General features: G+C 40.1%; 1 protein-coding gene across 1 annotated transcript; it reads right to left on the bottom strand.

Moving 5' to 3' along the window:
• Positions 1-1428: 1428 nt before the first annotated feature.
• On the bottom strand, positions 1429-5688 carry krt94 (keratin 94). Its single transcript, XM_053329667.1, has 9 exons — positions 5605-5688; positions 4192-4651; positions 3672-3754; positions 3411-3567; positions 3114-3275; positions 2831-2956; positions 1923-2143; positions 1803-1816; positions 1429-1697 (listed from the first exon to the last, which is right to left on the bottom strand). The coding sequence occupies exons 1-9, from the start codon at positions 5613-5615 to the stop codon at positions 1651-1653; spliced, it is 1281 nt and encodes a 426-aa protein (XP_053185642.1). The 5' UTR covers positions 5616-5688; the 3' UTR covers positions 1429-1650.
• Between the last annotated feature and the right edge of the window lie 10583 nt (positions 5689-16271).

The raw sequence follows: 16271 nt of genomic DNA, 5'->3' as shown, positions 1-16271 counted from the left end.
GATCTTCTCATGTTCAGTATGAACAAGAAGGATGGTTCCAGCTAAAAAACAAACACACAAAAAACATTTCATTTGGGCCCCTGGCTATTTAAAAAAAATATGTACTTGAAAATTGTGAATTTATTCTTTAATGTATATTTTGGAAGGCCTTTTAACATTTGCACCATATCTCCTGCAGAAAAACTATGAAACTGATGAAGAGAAAGTGATGACGGAATGAAGAAATGAGTCATGGATCAAGACTTTGTTAAGACCCACCATTCAAGGGCTTATTATAGCCGGCATTGCTCCTTGTTCACCTTTTATAGGTCAGTGATGTTGTAGCCACATATTTTAACACTGGTTTGAGAGAAATATTATGGTGCTGGAAGGGCTTTGTCATAAACTATCATTATAACAGTGTTGAGGAAATGCTTATGTGCAACCAAATGGGACCTAATATGGGTGAGTCAAGCTTCTCACAGGGGGTTGGATTTGGCAATTTGATCCTCTATATAATCCTTGTCTCATCCAATACTAACATTACACCATCATTTGAGAATTATGAACTCTTTACAGGATTTCACTATAATTCAGCTGCTCTTACTTCTGGACTGTGTGCAAGGGCTCAAACACTCCTCTCTCTCCCTCTCTGCTCCTCTCTGTCTGCCAGTTCAACTCAACAGGCTTTACTGGCATGAACTCTGATAAGCTGCCAAAGCACAAGTACAATTATGAAAGACAACGCTAATGAAATGAACAAAAATAACATTACTCTTCCACACACAAACACACACACACTGCATGAACATACTAATTTCCATCCATCCTCACTTTCACACAAAACATACATACAGTCATCAGCAGCAACAGAGCTCCACCCTTCACGATATCATGACAGCACATTGCTTGTTTGCTATGAATCAGTCCTCGTAAAAGGGGTCAAAGTGCAACGCTGATAACACCTGTTTCCTCAATGGCTCTCTTAGTTCCTTCAGTCAGTGTTTGCCTTCCCAGTCAGTGTTTCTGCACTGAGCCGTGTGTATTCTTGTTACTAAGTGACCAGAGTTAGACAGACTTCATGAAACACTGTCGAAAGCCTCCAGGGCAAAGATTAGTCAACCATTTGGGTGTGTCTTGTTTAAAAAAAATCTCTGGACAAATCCAGGGTCATTTGGTTTTGAGAGCATCAAGTGTAACATAACTTTCTTTTTCCTCCTTAAACTCCTAATGCTTTCCACACTGGTGCTTTTAACCATTGTTCACCCTTTCCTGACAAAAGGGCTGTTATGTAACACGGATTTCCACAAGCCCATACCCCACCTCCCAGAATGTAATTCAGTTGCCATGACAACTGCATAAACAGAGCGATGTCATGGAAAAAGAGAAGCAGGCTCTCAGATTTTTTGAAAGTCCAGTAAAGTCACAAAACAACAGAACTTGTATGCAACAGCAGAGTTTATTTTTCAGAATGAACACATAAACACACACTCACAGAGAGTCAGGCATTTCTTCTGAATTGTTTCATAAACTTAAACAGGAGCTTCCTTATCAGCACAGCTCAGGTATTTTCAGTACAGTTTCACTTATCTCATGTAACAGCTTTCCTTAGTCAGAGTGTGTGTGTGTGTGTATGTGTCTGAGAACAGCTTGTCCTGCCAGTTGGACCTCCTAGCTGGAAGTTCTCACAGTGGTTGAGATTGTGGTCTTAGAGCCCCCTGTTAAAAGGAAGAGAAAAAAAATATCATGGTAGTGCTTCAAGCTTTTATTAAACAAACTGCACTTTCATTATGTAGTGTCTCATTAAAACAGATATCTCTTACCTGTACTCATGGGTCTAAAAGAGAGAGAGAAAAGAGAGATAACAGTGAGTACATAATATTCCAAATAAAGGTGTGAATTTTGGTTTCTTGGGGCCTGTGTCACTCCACAACTAGATCTACCTCGACTCCTCTGTTTCCAGCAGGCTCCTGTAGGTCGCGATCTCCTGCTCTAGCCTGGTCTTGATGTCCAGCAGCATCCTGTAGTCCTGGCCCTGCTGTTCGATGCTGCCGCGTACATTGCCTAGATCTGCTTCAAGCATGTTGATTGTGTTCTGGAAGCCAGCGAGCATGGCGCTGTAACGAGCATCTGTCTCTGCCAACGTGTTCTCCAGGGCACCTTTCTGTTAGGGAGAAAGTTGAAATAAGCTGAGTTCATGCATGTGAATTGCAACACAGAAAGACAATCCTATTGATTGTGGTAGCTTGAGGTGTGACTCTTTAGATAATTCAGTATCCACCTGCCACACCCTGGATTGTATATATCAGACATGTACTATATATCAGACACAAAAGAATATATGTGTTCATGGTAGTTTTTCCATTCCTTTACAAATTAATAATTTGCATAGAGACGTATGTATGATGTTTTTCATTCTTTCCTTCACATTTTTTGGCTGATCCCCCAGTGTTACACAGGAGCAGAGGGCTGCTCCTCCCAGGAGTGTTGAATGATTGACTCCAGCTGGGCACAGATAACTCATGGGAGTACACAGTTTGGGCCATCCAGTTCAGCATTCCTTCAGCTTTCTCCAAGCTCTTTTATGTCTCTCAGAATTTGAGCAGATGTCTGTGAAATGTTTTCTTCCTCCTCCTCCTCCTCTCTCCTCCACAGCACCCATCACTCCCTTCTTTCTCTCCCTCCCTTCATTCTTTCAACAAAGCCTCCTTCTCTGACCGCTCCCACCTCTGCTCTGTACCCTCAACCCTCTTTTTCTTCATTGCTCCTGACAAGACGGGGATCTGAGAATTTTGTTCATATAAGGCAAGATCAGTGGGACGTGAACAGATGGTCTGGGTTCTTTTCTCACCATGCTGAGCTGAGACTGCAACTCAATCTCCAGGCCCTGCAGTGAGCGCCGCAGGTCACTCATCTCTGTCTTGGACGTCTGGATTGTTTCTGTGCTGATTGCCACCTCCTTGGTCAAGGCTGCCGACTAGAGCAAGAAATACACAGTTAGAAGTCATAGTCATTACTCACTGAGAGTCTCACTGAGATTATGTTTAATTACAGGTTTGACTCCTGAGTGAGTAAACCCAGTGATTTGCAAAGTGTGTATTATGACACCTTTGTTTATGTGAGAATCTTCTCACCTTCTCATTAAACCAGGTCTCTTGATCGCGACGATGTTTGTCAGTGATGGTTTCATACTGGGCGCGGATCTCCTCCATGACTTTGCTGAGGTCCTGCTGGGGTGCAGCATCAACCTCCACATTGACTGTGCCGGTGAGCTGAGAACGCATTGCTGCCAGCTCCTGAACACCCATGGATAGAGAGGGAAGTCACCATTAATACAATTTTTTAAGCATTTCTCTTGGTGTGATTGAGCGAAGTACTGTTGTCGTAGCATGCACAGTAATGACTACAGCTAGAGGATGTGTATCAGGCACCTCTGCGTGATTCTTCTTGAGGTAGGCCAGCTCATCCTGCAGGCCCTCGATCTGCATCTCCAGGTCAGCTTTGGTCAGAGTGGTCTGATCCAGCAGGCGACGCAGGTTGGCGATGTCAGCCTCGACTGACTGGCGCATCATCAGCTCATGTTCGAATCTAATTTGTTCGGAGAGTAGAGAACATCATTGTGAGTTGACCCCAATCCCTAAATTACTGGTATAAACCAGATGAAGAGCTCTTGAGTGGAAATTCATACTCACTTGGTTCTGAAGTCATCAGCAGCCAGTTTGGAGTTGTCAATCTGGAGGAGGATGTTGGCATTGCCGATGGTGGCGGCACCAATCTTAAACGAAAAACAACATTGGGAGTTGGTCAAAAGGCAAAAGTCACACTTTAACAGTAAATTTTGCAGTACCATGCAGTAGCAAAGACTAACTTACTAACTTTAAATTACTAAGTTATAACTTATCAGTTAACTTCTCATCTGTATCAGAAGCATCACCCATTGAAGTCCCACAGCTACATATGATTTGGCAACACTGGGTCATACTCCCATGCACATAACCGTCTCTTGTTTATTTGGAGGGTTTAAAAATCATACATCATTCTTTATAGTTGCATTTAAAAGTCCTTCAGAGACCAAGGCTTCAGAAGCTCAGTATATCATGCAGACTCCAGTTATGCCTGTAATGCGTGTTACATTTTACAACCCTCCCTTGATAATCATTAACAGTTATACAAACGTTTGACTTGTCTGGTTGAGGCTGGGGACTACAATACCTTGTCCTTCAGGTCGTTGATAATGGCCCAGTAGTTGCTGTAGTCCCTCTCTGCTGCAGGGCCCTTCTTCTCATAGTACTCTCTGATCTGCATCTCCAGCTTGGCATTGGCTGCCTCCAGAGAGCGAACCTTATCCAGGTAGGAGGCCAGACGGTCATTCAGGTTCTGCATGGTGGCCTTCTCATTCAGGTGGATGCTGCTTTGGTCCATGGCACCGGACAGGTCGAATCCACCACTGCTAGACCCATAACCACCACCATATCCACCACCATATCCACCACCATATCCAGAGGAGACAGTGCGAACGCTGGAAGAGGAGATGCGAGGGCCTCCCCTAAGGCTGAATCCTGACACACTGTGAGCCTTTGGGGCAGCACTTGATGTGTAGCTGCGGCTCTGTCTGGTGATCATAGTGGGACCGCCGATCATGCTGTAGCTGTATGACATGATGACTGAATGTCTGCTGGTCAAGAGAGGAGAAAGGACTGTTATACAGCTGTAGACTGTAGCAGGACTGTGGAGTGTGATGGAGGGAGGCAGCTTCCTGATATAGTGCTGGACCTGGGGCGGGCCTGACAGGGAGGAGGGAGTTGGGGAGGGAAGGAGGGAGTTTTCCTTCACAGTTCAGCTTGGCAGAACCACGTTTGTTTTCCTTTGAGGACCAGGGTTCGGTTTCTTCCCTCTCCTGTGAGGACACTGTTATGGAATGTGTGTGTGTGTGTGTGTGTGTGTGTGTGTGTGTGTGTGTGTGTGTGTGTGTGTGTGTGTGTGTGTGTGATCCTGCTCCTGTGTGTGTGTGTGAGGAAAGGAGGGTTGTGTTGGTCTTTTGGGATCTCACTATGTCACTATGTCACTATGTGTGAGTATATTATAATTGCATATATGTTTATGAAAACCTGTTAGCCTAGTCTACTCTGGATTTGGTATATTTATGCAAATAGGCATAGTTATTGTTCCAGTGCCCCACCATAAGTCAACATTTACATTGAGCACTTTGCAAATAATATCTTTTGTCAGTGCTCGTTTGTCAAAAATCAACCATGACGATAAGATCAAGTTACAGTTGATGTAATCCAAATTAAACATTTAACTGCACAGCCTTTACAGTATTTCATCCAATAGATCCTGCATACATCCAAACTGGTCCCATGAATCCTTGTTTGTAATATTAGCATCATTCATTTATAGCAAAATACTGTTACTGTGTGGGTTTTGCACAATTCATCTTTCAGCGGCAAAGAAGAAAGAAGAAGGAATTAGCAGACCAGTTCATTTATAGACTTTGCCATTTAATCACATGTAGATTTTATCTGAATGGCATTGCGGTTAGACAGATCAAATAAGAAGGATTAATAAAGTAGCTACTGATTGACAGCTGCATGAATTCCTTGTAGCCCTGAACCACTAACCGACCTTGTTTCCATGTTTTCAGTCAAACCTTTTTAAAGAAATTCGTCAGCACCCCATTGTTCACCATATCGCACAAAACATCCCCCCTTAGTGCTGTATCCTGTGTGTGTGAGTGTGCATGTCAGTGTGTGCGTTTGTATGTGTGCACATGCGCTGTTCATTTTGTTGGTTTTGGCTGGTGTCACAGGCTATGAGGCCTCAAGGGATTGTGTATGGTTCCAAGGTTTGTGTACGTGTGTTGATATGTGGGTGGTTGGGTGTGCACGTATCTGTGTGTGTGTGCATGTGTGCGTGTGCGTGTGCGTGTGTGTGTGTGTGTGTGTGTAGAAGTCTGTTGCGTTGTGCTGTTCTTCTTATCTCAGTGTTGGACTCTGGCCAATTTCTGTGCTCTCATACTGTAACATCTGGTATCTGGAGCGGGAGTTGGGGGAGGCAGATGGGGGTCACCTCTCAGTCAGGGAGAAGTGAATCATGCTTCTTGTGTACTGTGAGTATGAGCAGGCTTTGGTCCCTCTATCCATCACTGCATTGAGAAACATAATTGACCTAAACCTTTGTGGATATTAATTACAGATACTTGTGGGAAAAAAAAACTTTTAAAGGCTTAACTCAATTGTACACAAACCAGAATTTCTGTAGCCTTCATTTTAGCTTTACTGCACCTTTCATTATGTCTTTATAATCTAATAACCCTCAAAATACATGTCACAGAGTATGTCTGAGAGTAACTCAGATGACTGTATTGCAGTTTCTTAGGTAACAAGTAACTATAAACTGAGACTATGTAACTTTTGCAGCCACAGTCGCCACAAATGGCAATTACCGGTTCATGACGCACCAAATGTCCCTTCATTTTCCACGATTTTCTTGAGTCAGGTTCTTGTTGTACTTTGTGATAAACCATTGAAATGGTTATCTGTAACATGTTAAGACATAGTGTAACAGTAACACAAGGATACAAGAGTTATGAAGTCAACAAACTGACATAGTGACGCAAACATTAGCCATCATAAAACTACTGGTCATACCAGAGCAAGTGAGGCTGTAACCGCAAATCCCTGAGTGTATTGAATAAAAGTGTGTTTTATTTGGAGCATCCTGGTGGTCGAGTGCCACATGAGCGCAGCGTCCCTGGTTCGAATCCGGCCAAATACATATGCTGCAGGTCAGCCCTCTCTCTCTCTCTCTCTCTCTCTCCCTGTTTCCTGTCTGCCTCTCTGCCAGTTACTATATAAATAAAGGCAAAGTAGCTAAAAAAGTGTGTTTTATTGCTTATGAATGAGGTTAAGAGGAGGATTGTGTTATTTATTTTTTCAAAAGTTACATAATCCTGCATTTAAATTTAAAACAACCAAAAAAGAAAGTATGAGTGCACTGCAACAGATCTTCCCAGACTTCATCTTTTTTTGTATTAGGCTTAAAAGAAAATAATGTTATTATTATAGAAGCTTTTTTCTGTTAGGGGAGTTGAAACAGTTCAAAATTGTCTCAGATGTCCAATATTTGAGTGCCAAGTTGTTCTTGCCTTGATAGGAGTTCAAAATAAGTCAAGATGTTTATTTGTGTGGTCCTTTAGACTGTTGTCTATAGTCTCAGCAGGCCTGTCATCACCCACATTATGAAAACAGTGGATGACAAACTCCTCCCGACTCAGACCATCATTTAAACCAAGAAAAGAAAACTCCCTACTAAGAGCTCAGATTGGAAAAATACACAAAAACCTGGGAGGTGTTGCTAGGTGCCCCGTGGGTGCTTAGAACTACATTTAGATGAGGATTATGGTCTACCACAAAAGATATTCTCTACATCTCCTGAGTACAATATAAATGTGTTGAGCACAGTTGAAAGAAGAACCTTTGTTTGAGACTATCTTACATTGGCACAAGACACAGACAGGGATGGGGAAATACCTTGCAGATTGGGTTATCTGTTGAAATAGAGACAAGTGACTGCTTCACACTGGCAAGGTGTCAGAACAAAGTGGATGAGACCATAGATGGGTGTTTTCACTAAAACATGACTCATGGCCACACGGTTTACTGAAAAACTCAAAAGTCTCCTGTCCAGTGTTGCAGGAAACCGTTTTATATGTGCATCTCTTTTATCTGTTGTTGTCAATCTGCACTTTTTAAATTATATTGTAATTAGAGTCCGAGTAATATTTCGGTCTGATAACAATCTATCACAGATATCTTGATATTGGTGAACATGTGCCAATATTTTTCAATTTTTTAAAGTTATATAAGCAGCATTTTATTTATATTCGATCAATGCAGTGCTGTCATTTGATGCTATAAAGTTTATATCAATGTCGTCATTTTGAAATTCTCTAATACTGGTATCTGCGTCGGCCCCAAAAATCCAATATCAGTTGGGTCCTGTTTGTAATCACTTTGGTGAATGGGTTAGACATAATAGGTGCAGTGAAATTATAATGCATGTTTACAGCTTCTCATGAGAGCTTCAGACCCAGAATTAGCTACTTTTTGGTATCTATCTAATTATGATTCAGAACAAAGACTATATGACATTCAGTATTTACTCAGAACATAAATTAGTACCTGCAAAACTTACAGTTACACCAAACCCTTCCTTTCCTTTTAACTATATCTAAATCTTTAGGTGTCTCCACTTGTCCTTTGTGGGAGTTTTTTAATGTGTTAGATGATAATAAACTGTGAGACTTGGGAGAAATACTATCACTAAATACTACTTTCTCTCTTTGTCTTCTTCTGATACACTCATGCAGTAATACAGTACACACAACTGCACATGACTGCACACTCTAATGAGAGCAAACTGCTGCCAAGCAAGAAAACCCACTCCCTTTTTTCAAATCCCACCGGGTATTGAAAGGGGTGAAGTAAAACTGAAGATAAGATCCCTTGATAAACAGATTTCCTTTAGCAAAGGAGTGGTGTATTTTTCAGGAGACTGAGCAGTCTGGCCTCATTACACAGGAAGTGCTCAACACCTTTTTACATTGTTTTATGTCCTTTTGTAGTGCAATTTCTTCTTTCTCATTTAGAGAAACTCTGATTAAATATTTAGATACTGAACTGTTCCAAATCACCAGTGATTAATGGTCTGTGATTCTTGGTAGCAGCATTGCATTTTGGAGTAGTCTCACAATAAACTGTAACAGGGAGATTACCTCCAGCAATAATAGTTTAATATTTCATCCATGATGTTCTGAGTTTCCTTCATCCAGCTGAACAACACCAGTTTCTATTCAACACCAAACAAAGAGAGTCAGGACTAAAGGAAGAGAAGCCATAAGACAATACCTGAACGGAAATCCACTGTTATGTTTTTTCACTTATGTCACCTTGACATTACAATACACTCACAACATCATCACAACAATCCACTATTTGATTTGGTTGTAGCATAGCAACCACATGGAGAGTGTGTGTCACTATGAACTCATTGTTGAATCTCACCTATTGTCTTGAGGGAGGTCTGGATGGTTTATTTTGCTGCACCTGAGAATTACATACTATCAGTGTCATAGCACAGTGGGAATAACAAGCAGCTGATGTTCTCATGTCTTTCACAAAGTGATCACATCCAGTAAAATAAGTTGACACATCCACAACCTGTCTTGTCATGTCAAAATGGGACATCAGTAAATCTTAAAGTTTGTCACTGCAGCTGTCATTTGTGCCAGCTAGACACATCTGTTCACCCAACAATGACACACAGCTATCAATGAGTCACCTAAAGGTAGCAGTTCAAACTTGTTTTTCTTGAGGATACACACAACACAGCATGGACAGACAGCTCCTCTCCCTCATTCCTCCATTGAAACAGTTGCAGCCACAAAAGTGCATGAACATCCACAAAAATGAATTAAATGAATAAATAAAAATATATAACACTAGAATTAATAATACATCAAATTAATGAAATAGAATACAAGTACATTGATATATAGAGATTTTTTTCATTTGAGCAGCAATTACTGAGCAGCCTGTTGCACCACATCCAGGAAATATTTATACAGCAGTTAAATCTGTACCAAGACAGATTTCTGCAGCACCTTTATCATATTTAACAAGAACAAGGTTTTGCCTCTAGGTGTGTTTGCTGAGATGAACTCAACATAGATAGTGTTCTGTGAATCATTTGCAAATTTATGACTTCTAGAGAAAATCCATATCATCAAAAGATTACAAGTTAATTAGTTCTTTCTTGTATAATAATAGCCACTTAATAAAGTCTTTCCAGTGAATAGATAAACATCAGAGGGTGCAGCTCTGTGTGTACAGTGTTATATTAACTATGAATCACAGCTGTGGGCCTGTGTGGAGCAACATGGTCCTTGGAGCCTCCTCCTGATGTACCACACCCCTCCGCAGCAGGCATCATCCCATTCTGCTCAACTCTTAGCCTGCACTGTGCAATAGCAGCCCAGCATGCAACACCCTCCACCGAGTTCCTGGATTGAATCATAGACTGAACATCCACAGTGAAATGTGCTGAGACGTGGGTTACACCTGTGTCTGGCTATGTAGTATGTGGTGTGACACGCTCAGGTTTGTGTGCTCATGCGATGTGGAAACAGCTTCTAGACATGAAGTTAAACATTCACTAACACCTTGAGTTATCAGCTAGACTTATCTGTTCAGCCACTGTATCTGAAGTAAACACAAGTCTTTTGTCAATAGTGCCACCTTGCTTTATACCTTTGGTTCCATTAATAAAGATATATTACCAGAAGGCTTGGTCTGTTCAAAAGTGAAAACACCTTATGACAACTAATGAATTGATGACTACTGAAGTGCAGTGAATGTTTAGTGCTATAGAAGGATGTCATTAATGGGGTTTCACATAACATGAATAAATACCACATTTAACATATATATCCCTCTAGTAAACATTTTAAGTATAAGGAGAGAAAACTGACATGATTTAACCTTTGAGATGTATCAGCAGACCTCTTGTTTTAAATCAACTCACGCTACAGAGAAATGTTCAAAGGAACTGCCAGAAATAATAATGAGTATCATATTGCAAACCTAAGCAAGAGTTCATACTGTAAGTGATACTTGACAAATAGATGATGTGATGAGGTTTTTGGGGGTTGACGCATCTCACAGTTGACTTGACAAATGCAACAGATGATCAACAGGGCCACACCCTTCCTGTGAAACAGATTTCTGAGTTGTGGAGGTGAGATGCACAGCTGAAGAGCTCCCTCTAGCGATGGTCACTGCAAAAACTGCTCACCATAGAAATCCAGCAAGCCCCCCTACTTTTGTGTAATGAGTCAAAGTGAATCACTGTGCCACACCTGAGAGTTGTGAAAGTTTTAAAGAAGTAAGAGTCAAAACTGGTTTTTCCTAAAGAAGAATATGATGTTGATTTTCCTGTGTATTTTATCAGTCAGTGTATATTTATACATGTAATGAGGTCATTTAAACCATGGTGCTATCTATCTAATGAATATTTAAAAATGAATGTTTCATGTTCAGTGGGTTGCAAGTCATTTAAAGCACAATTCAAAGTAAGCAGACACATATTTTCTCTCTTTGTCTTCCTACTAAGACATTCACAAAGTATGTAGTTATATAATACACACGAATGTACACTGTAGCCGACATCTAATAACAGCAAGCAGCTGCAGAATGTGTTCGTGAAAGCATCTTGACATAATGGGAGTGAGCAGAGAAGAAAGACACACATTGCAACTCTTGTACTTAAACCTGTTCTTGTTCTTGTAGTAGTACTTGTTGTTCTCTTTCTTGTTCTTGTGCCCACTTTGAGTTCTCTGCTTCTTCAGTTTTGAACAGTGAAACAAAGTGGGCGTGGACAGCTGTTGGGAGGTGGTGAGTTTATGCATGGTCAGGATTGGTCAGTGTTGAGTGTTGAAACTTTTTTTTAATTTCATATCTTGCCATCATTCTTTGAGCTTGCTTACACCTCGAATCCCTGGATGGTTATTTTAACCACTGCCGGGTAAATTAAACCAGCACACCTAAGCCTACTCAATGAAAACATAACCTGCACTGTTTTATTTCGTAATATAATACAGTGCAAACGTTTTAGATGATGTTTTTGTGTTTCCAGAGAAAGTGTTTCCATGCTGAGCTGCAGTGATGGGATAGTAAGACAAAGAGGGAACTTTGTTTTAAAAAGACTGCTGACTACTCATGTTAGATTCAGTGTTTTACACAAAAGGGAACTGATTTATCTTGCCTCCTACTGTATGAACAAGTGGATTGATTATGGCAAGAAAAAACAGTGTCAGTGTACATAAGGACATCTGACTGTTGTTTAAGAGAGACTTGAAAATGTATCCTTTAATTATGAACACATACGTTTTTAAAGGTGGCCTTTTTCCTTGGGCTGCTTTTACATTGATCTGCTGGAATCTCCATTCCCAACAGGGAAGTGATGATATTGTTAATAAGACTGGGATTCATTATTCATTTTATGAAGTCCTTTTTTTCAATATATTAAAAAGTAGGTCTGCACTGGATTTATGTGCTGGATACTTGATTAACCCCTTTGAAGAGCTGCAATCATACAGCCAGACCATGCTTTTCAAATGCATCATATACTCAGTAGAAGCTACAAGCTCAAGGCAGTTGTGTGCATAATGCAACACACCAAAAGCAGTACTTTAATGAACAATCAGATAAAAATGTTCCCACATAAATACCTACGCTGTCCAAGCATATGCACATAAAGGTGTGTTACTTCACCTGCAGTTTCTCCCTCCACATGCAAACATACCATTAACCTGTCTTATCAGAGAGGAAGAGCTGTGCCGATCTGGCAGAGCTGCATTTTTTGTCTTGAGTGTTTGATCAAACAAAAGACTTATCAGTACTTATCATCCCAGAGTGCAAACAGGCTGGATTTAGCCCACAGTGACTTTAGGAACTTTAAGGGGTTCAAGTGAAATTGAGAAAGTTGTTTTACAAGCCTGTCACGCCTATCAGGGTGCTACATTATTCGAGGCCTGTAAGGCCTGAAGCTGTTTGTGGGAAAGAAGGTTTAGATTTTAAAATGTATTCACAAGCCAAAACTAGACCAGAATAGCTGATCCTATAAACAACAATCATTTTAATTTATTAGGCTTTGCTACCTTTATTACCTTTTTTTGTTTTATTAGACAAGCAGGGATGATTGCAGGGCTACTGGGCGGATCATGGCATTTACATGAAACTGCTCAGCCAGTGGGGCAAGCCAATGCAGTTTAGCCTGAGCAGATTTCATTTAGATACAAGACTGAGTCAAGACAGTATCAGCTCTTTGTCTGGGTGAGAGTGTTCAAATGCAGTTTAAAGATGTGAGAGAATGGTGTCACCGGTCAGACAGCTCAGTAGATTTAATATGGCAGACCTTGTTACCTGCTACAGGACCTAAAAATGGAAAAACATAATTTAATATGAATACTGGGCCTCTTCCCAACAAAAGGCACATCTCACTGTCAAAAATAACTGTCAAATCTTTATCACAGCTTCACTACAAGTAATTACAATCCTTAATTTAAAGCTACAACACAGTCTACAGTTTAAGAGATTCAAGATAAGACACTGGTGTTTTTTCCGACTTTAAACATGCATCAGCCCTCGAATCATCCACATCAATCATTTCACTGACTGATATCCTTCAAGGTTCAAGATTCAAGGTTTGTTTATTGTCATTTGAAACATGCTTTTTACGTGAACAGAATGAAATTTGTACTCAGGTCCCTGTAGCATAATAAAGTGACAGTAATAAAATCAAATCATAATAATAAAACATTTATTAGGTCTTTAATAATCAATAAAAAATTCTGCTGCATAATGGAAGCATGCACTGGATTAGAATGTGTGTCATTCACCTCCAATAATATTTTGCACATTGTGCTATATAAAAAAACACAACTGAAGCATTCATTCTTCAGTCGTTATCAAACCATCAGTCAAGTCTTCTCAGGACTCGCCCTGCTTATCAGCCTGAGTGTTGACTGAAGAGGTTGTGAAATGAAGACAAAGTAAGGTGGAGACAAGTGAGAGATAACTGAAAACAAAAGAATGTAGGTGATGAGTTCTTGCTAGTGTAGGGATGTGTATGTGTGGAGGATTATAAACCAATGAAACCAAATGGTACATTTTCAATAAGTTAATGTCAACCTTGTAGAAGTTGGTAGTGATTATCATAGGCAAGGCAAGGCAAGGCAGTTTTATTTATATGGCGCATTTCATACACAATGGCAACTCAATGTGCTTTACGTAAAACAGAAAAAATTGCAATTTGAGAAACATTAAAACATACAATTAACCCCCCCCCCCATCCCCCATCCCCCACACTAATAATAAAAACAAAGTACAGAAAAATAGAAAGACATAAATAAAATGCTAGAATACAGCATTAAATATAAGGTTACAGCATAAAATAATGATTTGCATTAAAATCCTTAATAGGACGCAGAGTGCAAAAGAAAGATTAAAATGTAAAGTGCTTTAAAAGAGCTCAATCATAAGTACAGGAGAAGAGAAGTGTTTTTAACCTGGATTTAAAAGTGTTCACTGTTGGGGCTGATTTCAGTTCTGCTGGTAGTTTGTTCCAGTTGTGTGCAGCATAACAGCTAAAAGCTGTTTCACCATGTTTAGTTTGAACTCTGGGCTCAACTATCTGACCTGAGTCAGTAGATCTCAGAGCTCTACTGGGTTTATATTCTACTAACATGTCATTCATGTATTCTGGACCTAAACCATTCAGTGATTTGTAGACCAGTAGCAGAACTTTAAAATCTATTCTATAGCTGACTGGGAGCCAGTGTAAAGACTTTAGAACTGACTGGGAGCCAGTGTAAAGACTTTAGAACTGGAGTAATGTGCTCTGATCTCTTTGTTCTGGTTAAAACTCGAGCTGCAGCGTTCTGAATGAGCTGCAGCTGTTTAATGCTTTTTTGTGGGAGTCCAGTCAGAAGACCGTTACAGTAGTCGAGTCTACTTGAGATGAAAGCATGAATCAACTTCTCCTGGTCTGTTTGAGACATAAACCCTTCACTCTGGATATGTTCTTAAGCTGATAGAAGGCTGTTTTGGTGATTGATTTGATGTGACTGCTGAAGGTCAGATCTGAGTCTATCAGCACACCAAGGTTTCGGACTTGGTCCCTAGTTTTTAGAGAGAGTGACTCAAGATGTTGACAGCAATCCTCTTCTCTTTATTGCCAAAAACAATGACCTCAGTTTTGTCCTGATTTAATTGAAGGACATTTTGGTTCATCCAATTTGTTACTTGCTCTAAACAGTCATAGACTTTCACATTTCCCAATTGATTTAATTAAAGCCTTTTGGATTTTTAGTAATTTTTTATGGGTGTTTTTAGAGGAAATCCTACATGGTTCAGAAGGGAAATCACTGTCAGGGTTAAAGTCAGGTGGAGGAGAGATTGAGGGTAAATTATCCTGCATGAGGCTTTATTGTACAGGCTCAGGAGGCTGATAGAATCCCAATGGCTTCTACACCTTGAATTTAAGAGAAGTACAAGTTGACTACATAATTAGTTTCAGTTAAACAGTACATTAATAAACAATCCAGGTGGGTTAATTACAAATGGCAGGGAGTTTTTCTGTTGTTTTTTCATTCATGCAACGGTGATGCCTAGCAACTATGACATATTCAGACATTTGTTCAGACAATGTGCCTAATTTTGTCTTCCATAGTTTTTCCATCCTTTTCTGCTGCCTTAAGTTCCAATCGGCACTTGGGTCAGGGTTAGGGTCAGCTTTAGGAGCCATGCGAAGTCAGGAAAAGGGCTGATATAATAAGACTCTGGAACAGATGAACTGACATGCCTTCCAACAGATTTACTGAACAAATCTTTTAATGTAATTGTTCAAATAACTATCCATGGAGCCCACAGAGTTGTTTCCAATGTTTAATTTACTCTACATAAAATGATTCAAGTTCCATTATAGTGTTAGTTATTTTAAGACTGACAAAGAAGAAATGTTTTAGATAAATTCTAAGCAAACCTACTTACTTAGCACGTTTCCCATGCAGAGAAAAATTGTCACCCCTATCCTGCAGAGCACGCAGGTATGTTGCTCAGGTGGACAGAAAGAGTCACCTGTGTGATTAAATATTTTACAGTTGATTGTTGTTGTTGAATGGTTGACTTGTGCTTTTCCAGAGACATAACAGGTGGGCGTACAGGTCTACATACCAGTCATTTATCACAGGCTTATCTTCATGGTATGAATAGAAGGTACAATTACTTTAAAGTTACAACTGTTATGTTGTGACACACTTGCTAAGAGCTTTACTTGTTCCTTTTTGTTTTCTATTGCCTCTGTATTGCCTCTCAACTTTGGGTTTGTGACAGTTGAGTAAGTATTTATTTATTCATCAGAGTATATTGTATAAAGACTAGTACACACAATCGTGAACATCTTGGCTCTAAACTTTTGAGACAAAATAATCTCAGCCATCTTAGAAATGCTTTGCCCTCTACCTTTGGCCCCAAGTTTCACTGAGGTGAAATTGTCACTGGTATGTGCCATTTCTGTCACTGGTGTGAGCAATCAGGCTGAATGAATATTTACTATATAGCTGCACATAGTCTTTTCTTCTATACCGAAGGTGCACATTATTTAAGCATGTTTTTGTGTCTTTAAACCTGCTGTTACACACTACTACAGGTTCAGGACTTACAAGAAATGTA

This window comes from Scomber japonicus, chromosome 2 (genome assembly GCF_027409825.1).
Source record: "Scomber japonicus isolate fScoJap1 chromosome 2, fScoJap1.pri, whole genome shotgun sequence".
Classification (NCBI taxonomy): Eukaryota; Metazoa; Chordata; class Actinopteri; order Scombriformes; family Scombridae; genus Scomber; species Scomber japonicus.
The sequence above is the reverse complement of the archived record's forward strand: the minus strand, read 5'-3'. Positions and strand labels throughout refer to the sequence as shown.

Bases quoted from the DNA above. Each gene is read 5' to 3' on its own strand.
- krt94 (XM_053329667.1), bottom strand. The intron at 3,276-3,410 runs GTGCCTGATACA...ATGGGTGTTCAG, and splicing joins TCAAGAAGAATCACGCAGAG to GAGCTGGCAGCAATGCGTTC. The intron at 2,957-3,113 runs GTGAGAAGATTC...TTCTTGCTCTAG, and splicing joins AGACCTGGTTTAATGAGAAG to TCGGCAGCCTTGACCAAGGA.